This window comes from Lepisma saccharinum, chromosome 6, assembly GCF_977018435.1.
Source record: "Lepisma saccharinum chromosome 6, izLepSacc3.1, whole genome shotgun sequence".
NCBI lineage: Eukaryota > Metazoa > Arthropoda > Insecta > Zygentoma > Lepismatidae > Lepisma > Lepisma saccharinum.
In genome coordinates this window covers 7,991,467-8,014,620 of record NC_139234.1, presented here as the reverse complement: position 1 = coordinate 8,014,620, position 23,154 = coordinate 7,991,467, and the positions used below count along the sequence as shown (strand labels likewise).

The 23,154-nt window shown below is 36.5% G+C and overlaps 1 protein-coding gene across 2 annotated transcripts in view; it reads left to right on the top strand.

The window, feature by feature from the left end:
• LOC145988537 (scoloptoxin SSD14-like) overlaps window positions 1-22,245 on the top strand; it is a 118,869-nt gene extending 96,624 nt beyond the window's left edge. For both annotated transcript variants that reach the window (XM_083123446.1, XM_083123445.1), the window contains exons 9-10: window positions 19,103-19,216; window positions 21,813-22,245. In XM_083123446.1, coding sequence (XP_082979572.1) covers window positions 19,103-19,216; window positions 21,813-21,962 — 264 coding nt within the window. In that variant the 3' untranslated portion in view covers window positions 21,963-22,245. The remainder of the gene's footprint in view (window positions 1-19,102; window positions 19,217-21,812) is intronic.
• Window positions 22,246-23,154: the final 909 nt, after the last annotated feature.

The window sequence follows — 23,154 nt, the reverse complement described above, 5'->3', positions numbered from 1 at the left end:
ACAAAGATATCAGAGTTATATAAAGGTGTAAATGAATTTAGAAAGGGGTGGCAACCCAAAGTAAACTTGATAACAGATAAAAACGGTGATTTTTTGGCTGATCCAAGTGATATTTTAAATAGATGGAAGAACTACTTGAATGACCTCTTAAATGTTCATGTAGGAGATAAATCAGAAGTAAATGAAGTACACACAGCAGAACCTATAGTTGAAGAACCTAACTTGATTGAAGTTAAAGATGCTATTAAAAGGCTAAAGAATAACAAAGCACCTAGCATAGATTTGATACCAGCTGAGTTAATTAAATATGGTGGAAATTCGTTAATATGTCAGATTCATAAATTAATTTGTTTAATATGGAATAAAGAAGAAATCCCTCAACAGTGGAAAGAATCCATAATTGTTCCTGTGTTTAAAAAAGGTGATAAAATGAACTGCAATAATTACCGTGGAATTTCTCTACTCTCAACAACATATAAAATATTATCTAATATTCTTTTAACAAGACTAACCCCATATGCTAATGAAATTATAGGTGATTATCAATGTGGATTTAAACGTAACAGATCAACTACAGATCAATTTTTTCTCATCAGACAGACACTGGAGGAAAAGTGGGAATATAATCAGTGTCCATCACCTATTCATTGATTTCAAATAAGCATATGATTCGGTCAAAAGAGATAAATTATATAATATATTAGTAGAGTTTGGAATACCTACGAAGCTTGTTATTATGATAAAAGTATGCACCAGTGAAACAGAAAGTAAAATTCGAGTGGGTATTAATGTTTCTGACAAATTTACAATTCATGATGGGTTAAAACAAGGAGATGTATTATCTCCATTGCTCTTTAATTTTGCCTTAGAATACGCAGTTAGGAAAGTAAAAGAAACTAACGAAGGACTAAAATTAAACTGTGACTCAACTGTTAGCATATGCAGATGATGTAGACTTATTAGGGGATGATATAAATTAAATTAAGAATAATGCTAAAATATTTTTCAAAGCAGCTAAAGAGAGAGGTTTGGAAGTTAGCAAAGAGAAAACTAAATATATGCTTACAGGCCGAAACCAAGTGTTAGGTAATAATCAAAATCTAATTATTGATAACAACTCGTTTGAACCAGTTTCCAAATTCAAGTACTTAGGAGTAATACTAACAAATGAAAATTATATTAAAGAGGAAATAAAAAGCAGGCTTAATTCAGGAAATGCATGTTACGTCTCTCTTCATAAACTTTTGTCTTCTCGTTTAATATCTAAGAAACTAAAAGTTAAAATATACAACACAGTAATATTGCGTGTAGTATTATATGGATGCGGAACTTGGTCCCTTACATTGAAAGAGGAACATAAATTGAGAGTATTTGAAAATAAGATCCTCAGAAATATTTGGACCTAAAGGGATGAGGAGACAGGTGAGTGGAGAAGGTTACATAATTTAGAACTACATAATTTGTATTCATGTCCAGATATTATTAGAATAATTAAATCAAGAAGACTTAGGTGGGCAGGCCATGTGGCACGAATGGGCGAGGAAAGAGGAGTTTACAGAATTTTTGTTGGGAAACCTGATGGTAAGATACCTATAGGAAGGACAAGACGAAGATGGAGAGATAACGTTGTGATAGACCTAAAGGAAATCGGTAGAGATGGAAAAGAGTATATAGATCTTGTTCAGGGTAGGGACAGATGGAAGGTTTGTGTTGCTGCAGCCATGAACCTTCGGGTTTAAGAAGGCTAGAGAGTTAGTGTTTCCAACCTCACCAAAGTCTATTTGATCTAGTTTTAACATACAGAATTGGAAATATTCTCTAACACTATTCCTCATACTTATGTTTTTTAAAGTGTTCTAATCAAGTTTCTGACTTGATACTATAAGCAGGGATGTAAATCTTGATTGGATTGATTGATTTTCTTTCTTTCACTTCACTTTTTTGTGCCACTTTTTACTAATTTTTGAATATGAGGATGAATGATGTGATGAAATTGATGAATGGACACTCGCAAACATTGATGCCCAGACCGGGACGGGGGCTCAGATAACTTTTGGTGAAGTGTCCAAGTGCAGGGCTCTTGAGCCGTGTTTACCTTACATCAAGAGAAACGGCGCTCTTTGGCCCCGTCATAAATTGGTTCGTAGCACCGTGGTGTGTGAATGCAGACAAACATTTTAATTAGTTATGTCTGGGGTTCTCTAGCCAGACAAGCATATTTTTTTTAATACGGTTTGGGAGATCCTTCGCAGACTCAGCACGTGCTTATGAGTTATGACGCAGGGAGACGCTGTTATCGCATACAGTGTTTCAAAATGAAACTACGTATTATCAGGATAAAGAGACGTTTAATTAAAGTGTTGTATCCTCAGGGAGTCGAATGGGGTGCTATCATAACGTTCACAAAAAGTCTGTTCGTCGGTTATAGCAACCTTCAAATAAAATGATAACTTCCACATTGTATTTTTCATGATTTGTATATTTTACTGTGTATAAAGCGGACTTAAACCACAAACTCAATCAATCAAATCTTGATTGGCATATTCCCACAGAAAATCACAAGTTGCAAAAGGATGAAGATATGTGCGGTCCTAGGTTCAACATCCAGTGGAGGCACATAGTGGTTCGAATCCCACTTTAAACTGTAGGTCCAGTACCGATTAGCCTTACTGTGTGAACTTAAAACAACAACTCAATAACAATGAAGATATGTCCTTCACAATTATATGTAGAATCAAGTTAATTAGTAACAAGCCACAGAGACAAAACACGCCGCTGAAACAAGTACTGAAGCAATGACTTGAGACAAAGTCAGATCGAAACTCTCCACAGTGCGTCGATCTAGAAACTGGATGTTGAACTGTGCAGCATTACCCGATTACCTTCTTATTATAACAAGTTGACAACCTTGAACTCTATCTTTTGTTTCGGAAGTTTGTATGCACAATGATGTCCAGAGCACTACGTGATAGAACGCTCGTGTTTTGTTTGTATTTCGAAACTAGTCGAAACTATAGTTACACTGGTTTGTGTGATAAAAGCTTTGCCCTTCTGTTATCCTGCTTTGTGCATTGACTTCTTTACATAGTTACGTACATCAACACATTCATTTACATTTTTTGCGTAACAGTTGTTTATTATTCTTATTATCGTCTCGGGCAAATCACTATGTGTCATTTTGATAGACAAGACCAACTGCGACTAGGCAACTGCTTGTATAAACATCTCATCTCCATAGGTCAGTTCTGATAACCCGTACAGCGATGGCGCAAGATCAAGCTTCTAAGAGTATATTTTAACGTTACCCAAATATATATGAGGCCCGTACACAGGGGAGGAGCCATGCACCTCCCCCCCTCGAGCCATGAAATTGTTAAGTGTGAACCTACAAAAAGCTATGAAAATAACCGACGATTTTTCAAACTTGCATAAATTTTAATTTTGTCCTTGCATAAACGAATTAGTGTCTTGTGTAGAGAGGGGGTCTCCAGAAGTACTGCGATATTGGGTACTTTTAGTTTTATAACCACCGATGCAAGGATACTAGCAGTGGCCGCGATTGGAGTAGGTCCAGTTCCAATTCGTCTATCTGTGCATAAAGGTGGGCCTAAAACAAAAACTCAAACTTGTCTACTAACTAACTAACTCTCTAGCCTTCTTAAACCCGAAGGTTCATGGCTGCAGTAACACATAGCCTTCCATCTGTCCCTATCCTGAGCAAGATCTATATACTCTTTTCCATCCCTACCGATTTCTTTTAGGTCCATCTCAACGTTATCCCTCCATCTTCGTCTTGTCCTTCTTATAGGTCTCTTACCATCAGGTTTTCCAACAAGAATCTGTAAACTCCTCTTTCCTCCCCCATCCGTGCCACATGGCCTGCCAGCTAAGTCGTCTTGATTTAATTATTCTAATAATATCTGGACATGAATACAAATTATGTAGTTCTAAATTATGAAACCTTCTCCACTCACCTGTCTCCTCATCCCTCTTAGGTCCAAATATTTTTCTAGGGATCTTATTAGTAGTGGTAGTTGTGATATTACTGGTGCAAAAAATCATACAAATGATGAGTCCCCCTCAGGCTGATTTGGCTACACTTAAAACAATGTCAAGATGTCCATATGAGCTTATTGCTCAAGTGTGCTACTTTGTCTAACCCAAGATTTTTGTAAAAAAGCCCTCGGGAATTTCCTGTGAAATGATGACCCCCCTCAGATTGATTTGACTACACTTACAAAAGCCACATCTGCCAAATTGTTGTCCATAAGCTTGTTAAAAATATGGCCCTCTTGATATTGTTTTTGCTACACTTAAAATTAGGCCAAGATGCTCATAAAACCCACACCCACCCACACACCCACTTCCGGTTTAAGTTCGGAGTAGTAATATGTTAACCCGAATATTTAATTGGGCACCAGGCTCAACTTGTATATCTAGTACTAAGACAATGTAATATGCAGAGGTTTTCTAGAATTGCTCTGTGACTCTCTCATTTCTTACATCATAAACATATGATTTTTCACCTATAAGAATAACACTACATATGGTGTCATCAGGGAGTGTATCATGGAATTCACAGATAATTTTAATGTTTGTCACAAAAATCAACATAATTTTCAAAATTGCAGAGCCACACTGAGAATCCCCTCTTTCAGGATTAATAGGGCAATAGCAACAGTCCTTTTCCACTCTATAGGGTGGAGGTGGTTCTTTGTAATATTCCATAGTGTGTATGTATACAATATTTACCTGCTTTAGAAAAGCACATCCACTTGGTAGGTAAAATTGTGAAGAAGTGAATCTAATACATCCCCTATACAATTAATCACATATGCAAGAGCACTCAAGAATATGTGTAATTAATTGCTACAAGTGAACATGTAAAGGTCAATCCTTTTTATATAATTAATTGCTCTAAGGAAACATGCAATCTATGAGTCAATAATTAATTACTCCAAGGGAACATGTAAAATTCAATTCTTTTTATATAATTAATTACTCCAAGGGAACATGTAAAGTTCAATCTTTTCTATATAATTAATTGCTCTAAGCAAACATGCAATCTATGAATCAATAATTAATTACTCCAAGGAAACATGCAAAGTTCAATCCTTTCTATATAATTAATTGCTCTAAGCAAACATGCAATCTATGAATCAATAATTAATTACTCCAAGGAAACATGTAAAGTTCAATCCTTTCTATATAATTAATTGCTCTAAGCAAACATGCAATCCTATAATTAATTGCTCTAAGCAAATAATCAATCTATTAAAGGGAACATGTAAAGTTCAATCCTTTCTGTATAATTAATTGCTCTAAGCAAACATGCAATCCTATTAAAAGAAACATGTAAAGTTCAATCCTTTCTATATAATTAATTGCTCTAATCAAACATGCAATCTATTAATCAATAATTAATTACTCCAAGGAAACATGTAAAGTTCAATCCTTTCTATATAATTAATTGCTCTAAGCAAACATGCAATCTATGAATCAATAATTAATTACTCCAAGGAAACATGTAAAGTTCAATCCTTTCTATATAATTAATTGATCTAAGCAAACATGCAATCCTATAATTAATTGCTCTAAGCAAATAATCAATCTATTAAAGGGAACATGTAAAGTTCAATCCTTTCTGTATAATTAATTGCTCTAAGCAAACATGCAATCCTATTAAAAGAAACATGTAAAGTTCAATCCTTTCTATATAATTAATTGCTCTAATCAAACATGCAATCTATGAATCAATAATTAATTACTCCAAGGAAACATGTAAAGTTCAATCCTTTCTATATAATTAATTGCTCTAAGCAAACATGCAATCTATGAATCAATAATTAATTACTCCAAGGAAACATGTAAAGTTCAATCCTTTCTATATAATTAATTGCTCTAAGCAAACATGCAATCTATGAATCAAATAATTACTCCAAGGAAACATGTAAAGTTCAATCCTTTCTATATAATTAATTGCTCTAAGCAAACATGCAATCCTATAATTAATTGCTCTAAGCAAATAATCAATCTATTAAAGGGAACATGTAAAGTTCAATCCTTTCTGTATAATTAATTGCTCTAAGCAAACATGCAATCCTATTAAAAGAAACATGTAAAGTTCAATCCTTTCTATATAATTAATTGCTCTAATCAAACATGCAATCTATTAATCAATAATTGAACATGTAAAGTTCAATCCTTTCTATATAATTAATTGCTCTAAGCAAACATGCAATCACTCAATAGGGCCTGTATATATTAATCAATATATGGATTCTGCACCTGAGCAATAGTCCAGTGCTTTAGAATTCTCCTCTCTTGATTTTTAACAATACACCTGTTGTCAGCCAGCAATTTGAAAAATGTATTCATGTACACCTTCAAGGCTGCCACCCGGCTTGCATCTATGTTGTACTCATCCATATAATCTGTTAGAGATTTTAACAGCAAATCCTCTACAAACTTATCCTTGACATCTTCATCTGCATCCTTTAAATGCTGCAGTATGTCATATTTTCCAAAAAACCTACTGCAATGTTCCCTGCTTGCTAATACAGAGGTTCCGGGCACTGTCCTGTTCTTGTACCACTGAGTTTTATATTTAAATATGTTCTGCTGGAATTTGCAATCTGCAACAACAGGGCAAGCCGAATTGTGATAGAACACAAATCCCTCTATCTGATCCAAGTGTGGAAACAGAATTGACTTTTCAGACTCTATGTTTGCCCAGAAATTATCATCTATGTGCACTATTCTGCCTTTAATTGTATTTTTGAACCCAGACTCACTCAATGCATCAAGGGTTCTCATGTAGGGTCTTGCAAACAATTTTGTTGTTAGGTTGTAAATGTCATAGACATAAACCTCTGATCCCTTTGATATGTAAGATATGTTATTTTGGATTTTAGGCCCTATCACTTCCCCATGCACAACAATTGTATCCCCCACCTCTGCATTGATAATCTTGAACAGTTTTTGCATTACAGGGTGCATGCTGTCTGCATACCCTTCCAGGTTACAGAAATTGCTTTGAACATTGTATGTATTCCTACTGCAGAGCACAGTGGGTGTACCTTCTTGGTACACAAGGGAAATGTGAGATCCATCCAGCTTGTCAGTGATGACCCACTCATCTTTAGGATCTATGGGGTGCATATATTTTGCATAATTTACCATGTCTGGGTAGTACACATTTTTTAATTTTGTTGTTTCACCTGCCATTGTTGATAGAATATAATTGTACTCAAAACAAACCTCTATAACATATGACAGCCTGCAACAGTCTGGGTGTGTGAGATGCTTTATTGATTTTATGTTTGTATATATTTCAGGGGATCTTGTTAGAAACACCTCAATGTTTTTCCTGTATGTATGCTCTGCCACATATGGACCCCCACTAAGATAATACTTTCTGCCTGTTCTGTGATTATAGGACCATATGACAACAGAATTTAGGCAAAAAAATAAACCAGAAAAAATATTCATAATCAGAAACCCATCATTTCTGCACAGAGAAACATTGTCCAGCCTCAGCATCCTAATCTCCAGCAGGCTTCTCACATCACAGTAATAAATTTTTTTTCTTGTTTTGTATGAAAAGTACAACAGCTGTATATTTCTGCCCTGCAATGCTCTAGAAATATCTGCCAGGCTCTGGTCTGTATGCAGAAACAGAAACTCAAATACTCTCAATTTATGTTGCTCTTTCAATGTAAGGGACCAAGTTCCGCATCCATATAATACTACACGCAATATTACTGTTTTGTATATTTTAACTTTTAGTTTCTTAGATATTAAACGAGAAGACAGAAGTGTATGAAGAGAGAAGTAACATGCATTTCCTGAATTAAGCCTGCTTTTTATTTCCTCTTTAATATAATTTTCATTTGTTAATATTACTCCTAAATACTTGAATTTGGAAACTGGTTCAAACGAGTTGTTATCAATAATTAGATTTTGATTATTACCTAACAGTTGGTTTCGGCCTGTAAGCATATATTTAGTTTTCTCTTTGTTAACTTCCAAACCTATCTCTTTAGCAGTTTTGAAAAATATTTTAGCATTATTCTTGATTGTATTTATATCATCCCCTAATAAGTCTACATCATCTGCATATGCTAACAACTGCGTCACACCATTTAATTTTAGTCCTTCGTTAGTTTCTTTTACCTTCCTAACAGCATATTCTAAGGCAAAATTAAAGAGCAATGGAGATAATGCATCTCCTTGTTTTAAACCATCATGAATTGTAAATTTGTCAGACACATTAATACCCACATGAATTTTGCTTTCTGTTTCACTGGTGCATACTTTTATCATAATAACAAGCTTCTTAGGTATTCCAAACTCTACTAATATATTATATAATTTATCTCTTATGACCGAATCATATGCTTATTTGAAATCAATGAATAGCTGATGGACATTTTGATTATATTCCCACTTTCTTTCAAATGTCTGTCTGATGTGAAAAATTTGATCTGTTACGTTTAAATCCACATTGATAATCACCTATAATTTCATAAGCATATGGGGTTAGTCTTGTTAAAATAATGTTAGATAATATTTTATATGTTGTTGAGAGTAGAGAAATTCCACGGTAATTATTGCAGTTCATTTTATCACCTTTTTTAAACACAGGAACAATTATGGATTCTTTCCACTGTTGAGGGATTTCTTCTTTATTCCATATTAAACAAATTAATTTATGAATTTGACATATTAACGAATTTCCACCATATTTAATTAACTCCGCTGGTATTAAATCAATGCCAGGTGCTTTGTTATTCTTTAGACTTTTAATAGCATCTTTAACTTCAGTCAAGTTAGGTTGTGGAACTAAAGGTTCTTCTGTGTGGACTTCATTTACTTCTGATTTATCTCCTACATGAACATTTAAAAGGTCATTAAAGTAGTTCTTCCATCTATTTAGAATATCGCTTGGGTCAGCTAGAAAATCACCGTATTTATCTTTTATCAGGTTTACTTTAGGTTGCCACCCCTTTCTAAATTAATTTACACCTTTATATAACTCTCTGATATTTTTGTTTTTGCTGTTTGTTTCAATTTCGTTAATTTTGCTTTTCAAGTAATCTCTTTTTTTACTTCTAAACATGCGGTTAACTTCTCGCTTTATTCTATTATAATTGCTTAGATTTGTATCATCAGAGTTATTTAACCACCTAAGTCTAGCCTGATTCCTTATTTGTATTAGATTATGACATTTATTATCAAACCATGGCTTACTTTTTCTCGGTTTATGATATCCTATACTTTCTTTAGCTGCTGATTCTATTGCATTACGTATATGCTCCCAATTCTTATTTACGTCTGTTTCATTTATATTTTCATCATCATTTAAATCCTGCAAAACATCAAATCTATTTGTCAGTTTAATTTGGTAATCTTTCTTAATTCTTTAATCAGCAAATTTTCCTGTATTAAATTTTATAACTTTTAGATTTTTTTGCGTTATGATTTATCACTGCGAGTCTTTCTCTTAATTTAGCAATTACTAAATAATAGTCACTGGCACAGTCAGCAACTCTATGTGAACCAACATCAATTATACTAGCATGCCTTCTCTTATCAATGAGAATATGATCTATCTGATTATGAGTTTTACCATCTGGAGAAGACCAGGTATATTTATGGATATCTTTGTTTAAAAGTGGTACTTTTCTCAATTAAATTCTTTAAGGTTGCAAAACTAAATAATCTTATACCATTATCATTACTTAATTCATGAAGACTTTCTTTACCAATCGTGGGATTAAATGTCTCCTCTTTACCAATCTGTGCATTACAGTCACCTAACAGAATTTTCATATCATACTGGGAAAATTTATCAAAGACCTGTTCTAACTCCGCATAAAATTGATCTTTAGTATTGTCATCTTTATCTTCCGTTGGTGCAAGCATGTTTATTAAAATAATTTTACACCACGTACTCTGTAAAACTGCATATGATATCCTATCATTAATAAATTCTACTGTTTTAAGAGCCGAGATAATTCTATTATTTATGAAAAAACCTGTTCCAAAATTATGATTTTCAGTACCACCATAGAAAGAAGTAGTTTTACAATTCCCTTCTCCTGGCCACTTAACTTCCTGGACAGCTACTACATCTAATTTATACTTAACTATCTGATTAACTGTACACTGAAATGCCCCAGGCCGGTAAAGGCTCAAAACATTCCAGGTGCCTAATTTAATATCCTTATTCCTAATGTAGATCTTATCCTTAGTCCAGGGACCTCCCAAAGTAGTCCCCGCCCGGAGATCCGAATGGGGGACTATTTTACCTCCGGAATATTTTAGCTTGGGAACATCCATGGCCTCATATTGCTGTTTCTTGACATGTCTTTTTATAGTGCAGAGTTGTCAGCTCTACGCCTAACCTCCAATATGAATGGAGGACCGCACCTGTCGTTGGTCAGCGGATCCCTCGAATCTAGCTGGGAGGATCACATTGTAGTCCACCAACCATACCCCACTTCTGCCGATTGTGGGACGCTCATTAATACCTACACACTACTGAAATGTATGCATTATAAATTAAATAATAACTTTACCTGAAATTGTACACGTACGCATCTCTTCTCCACAGAAAGTGTTGTTTCGTCATTTACGACCTATTAGCACATTATCTCCGTATTATCAGAGATTTTCCGTATCCGAGGTAGTCTCGGTCCCAATTAGTTCGGATAATCGTGAGTCTACTGTATGACGAAAAGATTATCCGTATCAATCAGTTTAATGTCACTGCAAGATATTTACAAAGAAGTATATTTTTAGTTGTCCTGGTCCATACTGCTACTGTCGTTTGATTCACTCTCGGTTTGTGTGGCTTGAAAACCGGTTCCAAATTGCACACACAAAAAAACTCTTTTTAACACTTTTCCGAAACTGAATTTTCGATTGCTGATCGAACTTGCTAGTTGATAGATTCCAAGAATGTTTAGCAAACAAGGATGATATTGTTTCCATTAGTGTACGATTTTGTGCATCAACTCAGATTGCAACTTATTTTGACCAGGAAGAGCAATACCAATTCCTTTTTCGTCGAAGTTACGTCACAGATTGGTTACGTCTCAACAGGTCGCGGAATACAACCAACCATGTCAACCAAATGTTCCTGCTTCTCCCCTTCGCCGTTGTTGGCGCTAGTGATTTTAACACGTAATGAATGGGGGGGGGGGTGGTATCAAGGAAGTTAGCAATGAAACACTAGACTTTATAAACAGTGCCATCAATAATAATACGGTCCTCTTGAACAGGAGGGTTTGTTTAACAGGAACACTGAACATGTTCGAAGAAACGTGTTTAAAGTACGGTTTTTCAGGGGAAGTTCTTTGATGTAGTGTGTATTTATTTGTCCAATTCTAGGTGAAACTGATGTACAGCAACTGATACAATTTCCTAAGCGTCAGTCAACATCTGTTCCGCAACGAATTGAACGACCAAATTTCTCGGTTCCGTACTGTTAGTGTATTTTCCAAGAAGGCGTGTTTGAAGAAAACCTAACCTATTAAACTATAGCACGGAAACAACTTCATTGACAAAGGAATTTATTGAGCCGCAGTAAGGCTGTAACCTCAATGTTTACACGATTTTTACGTCACCACTCATTGTTCAAAGCACAGGTCGTGTTAGACACATGAATTTCTTATAATTCTTACACTGGTATGAAATTTCTGAATTTGTTTACTTCGTATCACGACAAAGAGACATGATAAACCACGCAAGAAAATAAGTAAGTAGGTTTAATCCTAACATACGCTATTGATACAATATTTATTTTTGCCAGAAAAATATTTCGGATGCTATAAACAAAATATTCCGTGGACCTTAATTTGTTTACTTGTCTACTAAGAGAAAGTAAATTGTTCTTGTCCCCCCCCCCAGTTTTGGCACCCAATCGCCGCTACTGGCTACCAGGTGAAAATGCCTCTCTCCCATCCTTCGTAGCGGACTATGGGTTAACTCATATTTAGAATCTTTTATTGTTATAATAATTGCTAATGCGTATAATTGTATTTATAAATATATTATTTTCTAAACATGGAATTATCGTGGCTGTTCAATGGTTCTGGTATAAGAAAATAAAGGAAATTTGAAAACATTTTTAATTTGCGAAACTCGGAACTATCCCAATACGTCTGACCAGTATCGGCGATTTGGTGCCAAAACTGGGGAAGGGGAGGGGGCAAGGGCCATTATTTTCTTTTGATAGACAAGCAGGCCATAGTGCGGGGTCAAAAGTGGCAAGAATAAGTAAATTTTATATATATCTGTGTTCGTGTGTGTGTGTGTACATACGTGTATATATATAAACACGGATCTGGCCCCTCCCTAAAAAAAATCGTGGGTACGAGCCTGATATATATATAAAATGACAGCCGTACCTCCACTTTCCTGTTTCCAAAAAAGAAAAATATATATTTAGTTATACATAACAGGACTACAAATGGAATAATAACAACAACAACAATAATAATAAAATCGTCTTTATTAGAGCGGGCGTGTTTCGGCCTCGAGGGCTGCTCTTACAACAGGCCTTGTCTGGGTGATTATTACAAGGTAAAGTAAAGTATAAATGGAATATATGAACATTCCCTGATTACATGTAAGAAGGATGAACACTGAATATAAATTGAATAGAAATAAGAATGAAGAAAGGATTATATGTATAAACTAATGGACAGATATCTAATGTTTGTCGCTCTCATCTTTAGTACTATACATGTATGAAGTCCGCTGGAACAAAGAATGAAACAGCAATAATAATAATAATAATAAATAGAAAAGTCGAAGGAAAATTATGAAATTTAGAATGCTAATAATTATAACAAATTACATGAACAGAGTTGCCAATTATTACAATGGATATACTGTATTTTTATAACAGAAAAGTTGCTCGTGATTATGTGCTTGCCTCGCTAGTGTGTCATGAGAAGAAAGTAACGCTTTAAGGGATAAAGAAGAGAATACATATAAGAATATGAAATAGGCGATAGAGAATGAGGGAAGGGAAAATATTAAACGTGTGATACATAGATGGAGAGGGATAAAATGAAGCCAAAGAAATAAAAGAGAAATTAAAAGACAGAGAGAGGAAGAGACAAAAATTTCTGACGAAGGAAGGAAGAGAGAAAAAGAAATACAGCAGGAAGAAAGGAAAGAAAGCCGTGAGAGAGAGAGAGAGAGGAAAAAGAAATAAGGCAGTGAGAGGTAGAGAAAAAAAGCGATAGTGAAAGACAAAGAGAAGAAAGAACAAAATCGGAAGGAAAGACGCAGAAAGAGAGAGAGAGATATACAAGCGAATGCAAGGGAAAAGGTACAGTCGCGATTTTACAGAAGCTTTTTTCGTTCTCAGACTTGTCTCGACAAGTGTCGAAGTTGCAAACGCTGTCTTGAAATGTAATAAAATGTGTGACCTCCACGTACAAAACCTAGGGCACATTTTGAAAATTATGGTTTTTGAAAATACTGGCACAACTTCGAAACGAACTAAACTAGAGACAATGTGCTCGGTTCATTTCGTGAAGATAAAGCTCCACCCTGTGCATTGTGAAAAAAAATGTTCCAAGTCTACTGTATACACATGTACAGGCCCATACCCAGGGGGGGGGGCAAGGGGGCCATGCCAGCCCCCCTCGAGCCATGAAATATTTTGATGCGAACCTACAAAAATAACATGGATAATTTTTATTTTGCAAGAATTTAGATTTTCTTCTTATATAAATGAATGGGTTGTCTCTGAAGAGAGGCAGGCTCCAGAAGTCTGCAGTCTACTATATTTAGTAATTTTAGTTTCATAACCATTTATGCGAAGCTTCTAAATGTTCCAATTTTGTCGGGACAGTTCACCATATTAACTCCCTGTTTTCACTTTTTTAGAACTACAGTCTTGATGAGAAGATATCCTTTTTTGTGGTTAATTCACGATCTTCATTATAAGGATAATTCCATAGCGTTGGTGGCCACATTCAGGGTAAGGGGGATCTCCCACCAACGATTTTGTTCTATTAAAAATTTCTTCAATGTCTAAGTATGCCAGCTATATCTATGCAGTGGGGATGCAAATTCGGTGCAGAGAGTGCAAGAAATTATTCTCATCCTGGGCGCTGAAATCTCTAGCTATAACTCTGATAAGGAAATACAGTATTTCCTTTCGAGAGACGATTAATACATTTACACCATTATAAAAACATAACACAATAAAAGTATGATAATATAATTATAATTTTTAATAAAAAGCAATAATTAAATAATACCTAACACTTATTAAAAACATTTCACCTATCGTCTAATTTCTTGACATTTTGAACCAGTCGTTAAAGGAATTAATTTGCTAGTTTATAAATGTAGCATATTAATTTTTTTATATATGTTTATAAATATAAATGTATATAAATTAATTAATTATTTAATAATTGACATATAGCCTTCCTGTGCACAAAGTGGACTTAAAACAGCAACTCAATCAATCAATCAATCAATAATTGACCTATATTTCATGGCAATTGTATGTGTGTGTGTGTATATATATATAACCAAGGTTTAAGGCTTGGCCCCCTCAAAAGAATCCTGGGTACGGACCTGCACATGTAGGTTAATCGGGAATTTACCAACAGTTAAAAGTTTGATCCGAACCACTGCGTATTGTGTCTCCAGCTGGGATCTAATCCGGGCCGGGACATGAAGACACGATTTGGGGCGTTAGGGGGGGAAGGGCGCACATGTTCTCTATCTCGTTCGTCAGCACCACGCTCCAGTTTTCTTTAACTACCAAGGTTGCCATCCAGATACCCATTTATTAGAAGCGGGTGAGTCCCAGAGCCTCTTTACCCAGGGACAACGCAGGAAAGAATCCTACTTCAGATCACGTACCCGCAAGAGTCGAATTCTGGTCCCTCACGCGATAGCCAGATGTTCAACAGACTGATACACGGCGGTTTTTCGGCGCATTCTTTGCCTTTCAAATGGACTTATGAATTCAAACCTCGGTATGGCTCTACGATTCAAGAAGTTAGAAATCGGTTCATTTCACTCAACATGATACACTGGATCCGAAAATGCCCATTTCGGGTATCATCGTTTGATAATAGATTCCGTCTGAGATAACATCGATAGTTCTGTGAGTTGTGGCGTGCCCAGGATTTTCGAAAGGTGGTGAGGGCTATTTAATTGTCCGCCCCCATTTTGCCATCTTTTCTTACCTTTGATGTTCTTTTTTAGGAATAATTGGCCAAGAAAGGGGTGGGGGGGTTAATACACCCATTTGGCACGCCACTGTCTGTGTGTAAACATTATATAGTAAATTACAATTATACGTTATTCTGAGATATTATGTATTATGTATATGTGTGAATAAGGTAATTGCGGGAAGGTATTATTTTAGGAATATTGGTAATATAATTAATGTTTAAATGGGGGGATATATATATATTTTATAGCTATCTAGGAGGCAATTTATTTATATTGTTGGTTATTTTTTACCAATGCCTGCTAATCGCGACGATGAGGATGAATGATGATGAACTGTAAATGATGGGAAATGTACAAATAAGATCTATGCCTAGACGGAAACTCGAATCTAGGATTTTATCAGTCAGCTAGTTAAAGCGTTCGCCTCTTTTAGCAGAGAAATTTATTGCAGTCCCTAAATTTAAATTCCAACCACCAAACCTTTTCCCCCTTTTCTCCACCACTAGATCTTATCTTTCCTCACATATAACACACACCCTCCTTTTTTCAGCTACTTAATCGTCTTAAAAAATAAAATGTCCGTTCCTCTCATTTTTTTCTATCGTAAACACAATCGCTTCCCCCTTTTTTGTCGGCATATTCCCCTCTGTCTGGGAGAAAAAAATATTTCAACTGTTATATCCGTACCCATCACACGTAATCAATTAGATCCCTTGGCTGGGTTACACCCACTCTTTAATCTTGCATCGTTGGTGGTAAAAGAAAAACAGTTACTTCGTCTAGCCGTCCGACATAACTTTCTACCCCCTCACGTTTCTCAGCTTAGGGAGCGTCTCAGACAAAACTCAGTGATGTGCCCAATGGAGGGTTGGTGGTGGTCATAACCCCCCTTTGGCCCAGTATTCCCAAGAGAAAAACATCTATGGCAGGAAAGATTGGCAAAATGAGGACTGACTAATAAAAACTACACGTACCCCCCCCCCCCTCGCGAGGCCCTCTGCGAACTATGCCTGCGAGGCCACTTTATTTTGAATAAAAGTTAAAATATAGACTTTCTACACACAGTAAAATTCTACGTTGAAACCAACGTGAGTAGTGGTGATTGGATTCCTTCAAACTAATACTTGGTACGAGGCCTATTATTTTTATTAATTTAAGCACAGTGGTAAACCTATTTTGACTATGTTTTTGTCGATTTTATAGTATTGCAACTCTGTGATTTTTCATCTCATACTTCGTACGAGTGTCATAATTTCTTTCGAGTTAAATTACATAACATTACGTAACATTGTGATGACCCATATTAAGCTCTCTTTTATTGTATTTTTATAAGGGTAAATTATTGCATCATGTTATGCAACAAGTTATTACGCAGCATTGCGATGGCTTGTAAGGTAGTAGTTTTAGCCCCTTCCGTCTCTCTCAGAAACACACATTATAGGATCTCCCGTGAACCATTCGTAACGTTCTCCTAGGAACGTGGGATCGAACACTTAATGATGTAGCTCATTGATCATTCATCCTCTATTCTAGAGCAACTCGCTGCTGATGGTGAGCTTGATGGTAAGGTGCGAGAGGTTCTAATTACACACTTATGGCAAAACACAACGCTTGAGTTCAAACCTCTACAGACTGGACCAGCATGGTGATTGGAAATACCTGTCTCTCACTGAAGCTGACGATCTACCATGAGAGGTTACGCTCGGAACCGTACAATTGAGTCTCACTTGCGACTCTCTCGAAACGTCCTTCCCCAAAATCTTCTGCCTTCTCTCCCTCTGTTCGCTGTAATCTGACTGACCACTGACCCCTCTCTTCCCAGACATTTATTCCAATTCAATTTACTGAATAATGCCGAGTCAGACGTCTGCCCCCTTCCTTGATTGCTGCCTGTTTACAACGATGGCGATCAAGGAAGCCTGGCAATGTCTGACGAGATATTCCTTAGATAGTTCTAGCAAATTCCTGATTGGAAATGTGGTGGCTAAATGTCTGGGATTTTAGAGTTCGTTGAACGTTAAATTTAAGAGATCGTTACGCATTGAAGTAATTGGCATTGTGCGCAGGACATAGAGACAAATTTGCCACTTCACGCCTTGTATAGGTGCTAGTCGCCATCGGGAATTGAACCAGGGTCTCCCGCGTGACGGTCAGAAATCCTACCGACTGGACTGATTCACTTCAAACAAGAGAAGCTCCGTTCGGAACTCGCAACTTAGCAGATTTTTTCGTACATTGCATATGTAATACTTGCATGGAAGGATGGATGCCCCAAGCAATACTGTTTCAAACGATGATGATTTGGCTGTAAACTTGACAAAATCTTCGAACGGCAATTCTGTAGGAAAGATTTTGAGGAAACAACAATAGTAGAGGCGGATGCATTCCATGTAAAAATGTCCCTGAATTTCAATTCTTGAAATGAAATGAAATCTTGCGAGTCAACTTGTTATTTGGATAAACATTCTAGTACTATACAGAATGAAGGTAGAGGGTATCGTACATATTGTTCGTTTATGTTAACTTTTTGTTTTGTATTGTGTCCCCCACCCATGACGCCAAAAAACAATGTCTCCGTTAACTGTTATACTTCCCCGTCAAAGAATATTCACAGGGATTAAAATAAATTTCTTATTAAGTAAAGAGGCATTGTTTTATCTGGCCCACCCGTGATACCAAATTGTTCACTTATAGATATACATCTGGGAAAGTTTATTTTCAGAATAGTTATGTTTCATCAATAGTGTTTAGTTTCATAATTCATTGTACAGAAACTGTAAGAAAAATGTTGCTTAACTATCAGTAGAGTAGTTCCTTTAATGTTAAAAATGTAGTCTGGGCGGCCCCTGACAATGAAATGTCCCAATAGTATCTCTAGATCTTTATTTTTATATATTCCAGCGGGGAATTTGTTTCACACATACGGGAATATGCCCAACGGGATACTTTTCCCTGCCACGGTCTTCCTATTTTCCTCCATATCGCGGAGGCAGCACACACTCGCATTTTGTCTCTCTCAGCTTCGGCACAAAGAAGCACGGTGTCTGTACAATAATTTATGGCGGGAAATCGGTAAAAGGTTGGGTCGCAGACAAGAGAAGAGATTGCACTGTGTGAGGCAGCGGTCCCCAGTTTGGAACGTCGGTTCCTTTTTTTCTACACTGTAAATGATCTCTATGGCTTCTTGTCTTCCTTCTATTCTAATGTGAGCACGTTTTCACAAAAAATGAATGTGAATAAAAGATTCAGTAATATTATATACAAGTTTTGAAAGCCTGGCACGCGTCGTAAACCCTGCAACATTGTCCTTGTGTTCGTAGTCAACCCTTGTTGCTCAAAATGCTTGCAACAATATAATAACAATTCGGACTCCCGCGTGGCAGTCGCACGCCCTACCCACTATACCACCGCGTCTTCCGGGGGGAGTGATCTAAAGTGGGAATTATTCAGTTCTTTGTCCCCGCATAAAGCTTCTATGGGGTTCACTCTGCCTCACATAAATCACATCAGTGTGTGATAATACTTGATATGGCTTCACAAAATATAGCTGTTGCACATAATATAGATGCAAAATCAATGGAATTTTCAAAACTTCCAGAATAATTAGCATCGGTATCGGCTCATCCCCAAAATTTACATAAGAATGATTACAAATTAACCCGTAATTAGAAGCAATTATATCAACCATGTATGTATCTAGGCAGTCTTCTTGTTCTTCCTCTTGCAGGTTGGGGTAACTAAAGCCCATTCTCAAACTACAAAAATTGACCATTCCATCGGCGATATGGTCTTCCTAATTTCTTTCTTCTTTTTGGTCTGCAATTCAATAATTTTCGAGGCAAACGGTAATCTATTAATTTATGAATTTTATCTTTTCCAGGCTGTTGTGGATAATATCTGGTTAGGGAAGAGCATCAAGGAGTCTATTGATGATAGACGAATCCACCATCAACTGTTGCCAGATACTTTATATTACGAATACGGAGTCACAAAGGTAAAATACCTCTCTATTTTGTTTTCGGAAACTTTCGTGTGACGTAGGTTGAAATGCAAACACTAAACTGGTGTGGCGGCCACCCCCAAGGTGTAGGAATCCCACAATGTTCTATCTGTTGCTTCTGAAATTTAATATAATCCAAGAAATCAAACAGATAGTGTCGTTTATTTAAAAAGTCTATTAACGAAAGAGATGGGAGTCAACATTGACGCAGTTCAAACTGAAACTCCTTCGAGTCGAGCACTGCATAGAAAGACCCGCGTTTTTTTCCTGCGATCTTAAAATACATATCAACAGACGTGGCTGTGTTGTGAAAGTCACCAGCAACAAATTACTTCACCACTCAATGTTCATTATTATTTTTGTTAATATGTGGAAGGTGGTCGAGTGGGTTTGCAGTGACATATCATAACGCAATGTCTGAGATAATAATACCCGGCTTTCTTGTTCGCATATGGCCATCAATAGGGAGGGGGGGACGTGGAGAACTTACCTCATAACATCATTGGTCGTAGACTTATAGAGTGTAAATTGTCTACAGTTACGAATCCAGTAGGAAGAAACATCATAATTGATAAACTTTTACCACTAATGTTAGTCTTACGTGCGGTATTTAAAATGTAACTTCCTTCCCGTATGTCAATTAGAGCCAAGCCTTTTTCATATTCAAAGAAAACTAAGACAAATTTCCAACATTTTCCACTCCTGTTGCGTTACACGTTATTCTCGATTTTTAGCTATACTGCGACAAGGTAATTGATTTTTCTTCTAACTTCAAAGGGACCTGAGAAATCAGTAGGAGGTGCAATTATGCCCTTGCCCTAAGGGTCGTACCTCCTCTTCAGTCGCAGAGGGTACATTATTTTGGGAGATTTTGGGAAATATATTTTTCTCCAGTATTGAAATAGTGTGAACAAACCAATTCTTATTTTCTAATGTCTTAAGATTTTTTTTGTGATATGGTCGATTTTGGGGTACAGGAGGGAGGACGCTTGTAATGATCAACATGGAGACAGTGCAGTAGGTGGAGGATGCTTATCCATATGACCATAGCTAGAGGGAGGAGTGGTATTAAAGTTTTCTTAATTGAGAGGTAGCACCCTTCCCCCTCCCATTTTGCTATCATGACGAACGGAAGTTTCAGATATTCAGGAACCGGAATTCAGTTCCAGTTTGCTCCGGTGCATTGCGAGCCCTGGTAATAAAACTAGGGCTCGGAAATTGATGAGCTAAAAACGGTAAAAAAAAATGACCCAAAAAGAATTTTCGCTCTTAAAATAGTTTGCTATTTTCATAAATTACCCACAGGAGGGTTTCATGACTCGCCTGCGCATTGGGATTTTTTTTTTGGGGGGGACAACATTTTATACCAATTCTATATATCTTCACACAAAAATGGGTGGATCGTTTCGTTTGATTGACTTGTTATTGATTTTTAGTTTTGGTTATTATGTACAGTTTCTCTACCTACCTGTGGATGATAGCGGCGATAGGTTTGAAATGGAACACCACCTCTTATGCCTTTAGAATCGGTTTGGATGTGGGGGGGGGGGCGTGTTGTTCGCATTAATACAAGGGTAGTCGAACAGACAAACTGTGCATAAGGTTCAGTACACTAAGAATGGCAGAGAGGCCTGAGCAGTTTTGTACGTTTTATGTTAGCAAACATGAAAGTGAGCCTAATGTATCTAAAGTAAACATATATTGCTTAAATATGTCTGAATTATATTGTTCCACAAATGTTGTCTGACCAAAATAGTTTGAGTAAATAATTTGGCAGAAAAGGGAGGCGAGGCGGGGCGAATGTTCTACCTCTTTTTTGGGGGAGTGCGTCATAGGCCTTGGGGGTGTTGGGCACCCCTGCAACAGAGTAGTTGAATAAATAGACAAAACATGTTGTTTGGTGTTTTAAACTACTGAAGCAAAAAGGGGGGGAAGCAATTAAGTGCTAATGGTTTTCTTTACTTTTACTTGAAGGATTTTCTGTGTAAGTCATTCATCTCCTTTCAGAGTGGGCCTTGCGGGACACAGTAGTCGGTCAGCATCTGAAAATACAGATGTTTCTCGTACATCAGATTATATTTTTTTTTACATTGTGACTAAAAGTCAAGATTAAAGCGATTATAGTGGCCAGCAAGGGAACTTCAAGGTAGACTTCACACAAAGTACTTGATGTGCTGGAGGAAGAACACCAAACGTAATTATTTAACCCATTGCCAAACTTTCCATTAAAAATAATATTGTCTATTTCCATTGATCGTATTTTCCATTAATGGCGAACTTGCCAAACAGACCATGTCAGGAAATTTAAACATAAATTATGCTAGCAAATGCATTTAAAATTCACGAAATGACCTAATGACCTAAAAGCCAAAAACAAAACGCCTAAAAATGCCAAAAAAATTGCAAAATAAAAATAATGTTTTCTGATTCTAACTGAAGGGAAACTGATTGATATCAGGATTAGAATTGTTTTCAAGGCTCAGAAGAAAAGATGATTTGTCATCAACTTCCGACCCATAGTTATAACAATCATAAGTGCTGACATGGGCCCAGCAGACAACAATAACTCTGCTCTTCCATTTCCTTCCAGCAAGTGGTGGCAGGCTTGAGACGGAAGGGCCACAGCCTTCTGCGGCAGGACCAGCCCTTGGGCGTTGTAAACGGGCTGGAAAGGGGTGCCGACGGGTCCATCAAAGCCAACGCCGATTTCCGGAAAGAGGGCTCCATAGGAGGTTTCTGATTCCAGAGGACTCAAGACGATCAACTCTCAAACTAGCATTGCTCAAATGAAGCGCCCTTTGTAACTTTCCCCCCAATCAAGTTTTATACAAGTATTGTAAATTGGAAGTGTTTGTGTCGTGTGTTCTTACCAGCGTGTTTTATAAGCTTCCTTATGTAAGACCAATGTATTTTTCCCCTGTATCTGTAAATGTAAATGCGCGCGTGTGTATGTGTGTGTGTGAAAATTATGTTTACTCATTTTAGTAAAACGTGCATGAATCATTATCTCGCAACTTTATTCATTTATTTATTTTGCCGGACCCTGTGGCCGAATGATAGTCGGCCCCCGTGACGGAGTGGTTAGCACATCGCGCTACGACGCCGGGGGTCCCGGGTTCGAATCCCGCTTGGGCTTGGTTTTTTTATTTATTTATTAATTTATTTGTCTCTTATTTATTTGTGGCGGAGATTAAGGCTCATACCTTTTCTTACACTCAACCACATACAAAAGTTCATAATATAGAACATATTCATAAATTGATTCATATATAAACATTGCAAATAACGACCACACATATACCTTTCATGTCAAACCAACAGCGGTAAAATATCTAGAATTCAATGAAATACATAAAACATATATATACATGTACACACACTCATACATAGGTTTATAAGAAAAAAATCACTCCATGAAACTTTCTCTTAATCTTGTTTTGAAGATACCTATGAAAATTGATTTTCTCATTTCATGCGAAATTCCATTCCCGTCCCTAACCACTGATACATTAAAAGAGTTACTAAAAAATTGAGTTTTGTGAGTTTTAATTGTCAGAAGATTGGAACTTTGGGATCTCGTGTGTGATAACTCTGGGTTTCCTAAGGGAAGCAATCTGTCTGTGAGATATAAAGGACTTCCTGTATAAAGTAACTTATATAGTTTTCTGTACCTCCGTCTTTCTTTCATTTTAATCCAGCCTAATTTATTATAATATTCAGTTAAGTGGTCATACTTCTTAAGGTTAAATATATATCTTATGCATGAGTTCTGAATATTTGAATTCTCATTGCCAGCATTTCATTACAATCAGCATATACACTATCGCAATAGTCAAGATGTGAGAGGACCAAAGCTTGTACAAGTCGTTCTTTAATAACTGGCGGAAGATTTTTTTTTTATTTGTATAATAGATTGGTTTGATTTGATTTGG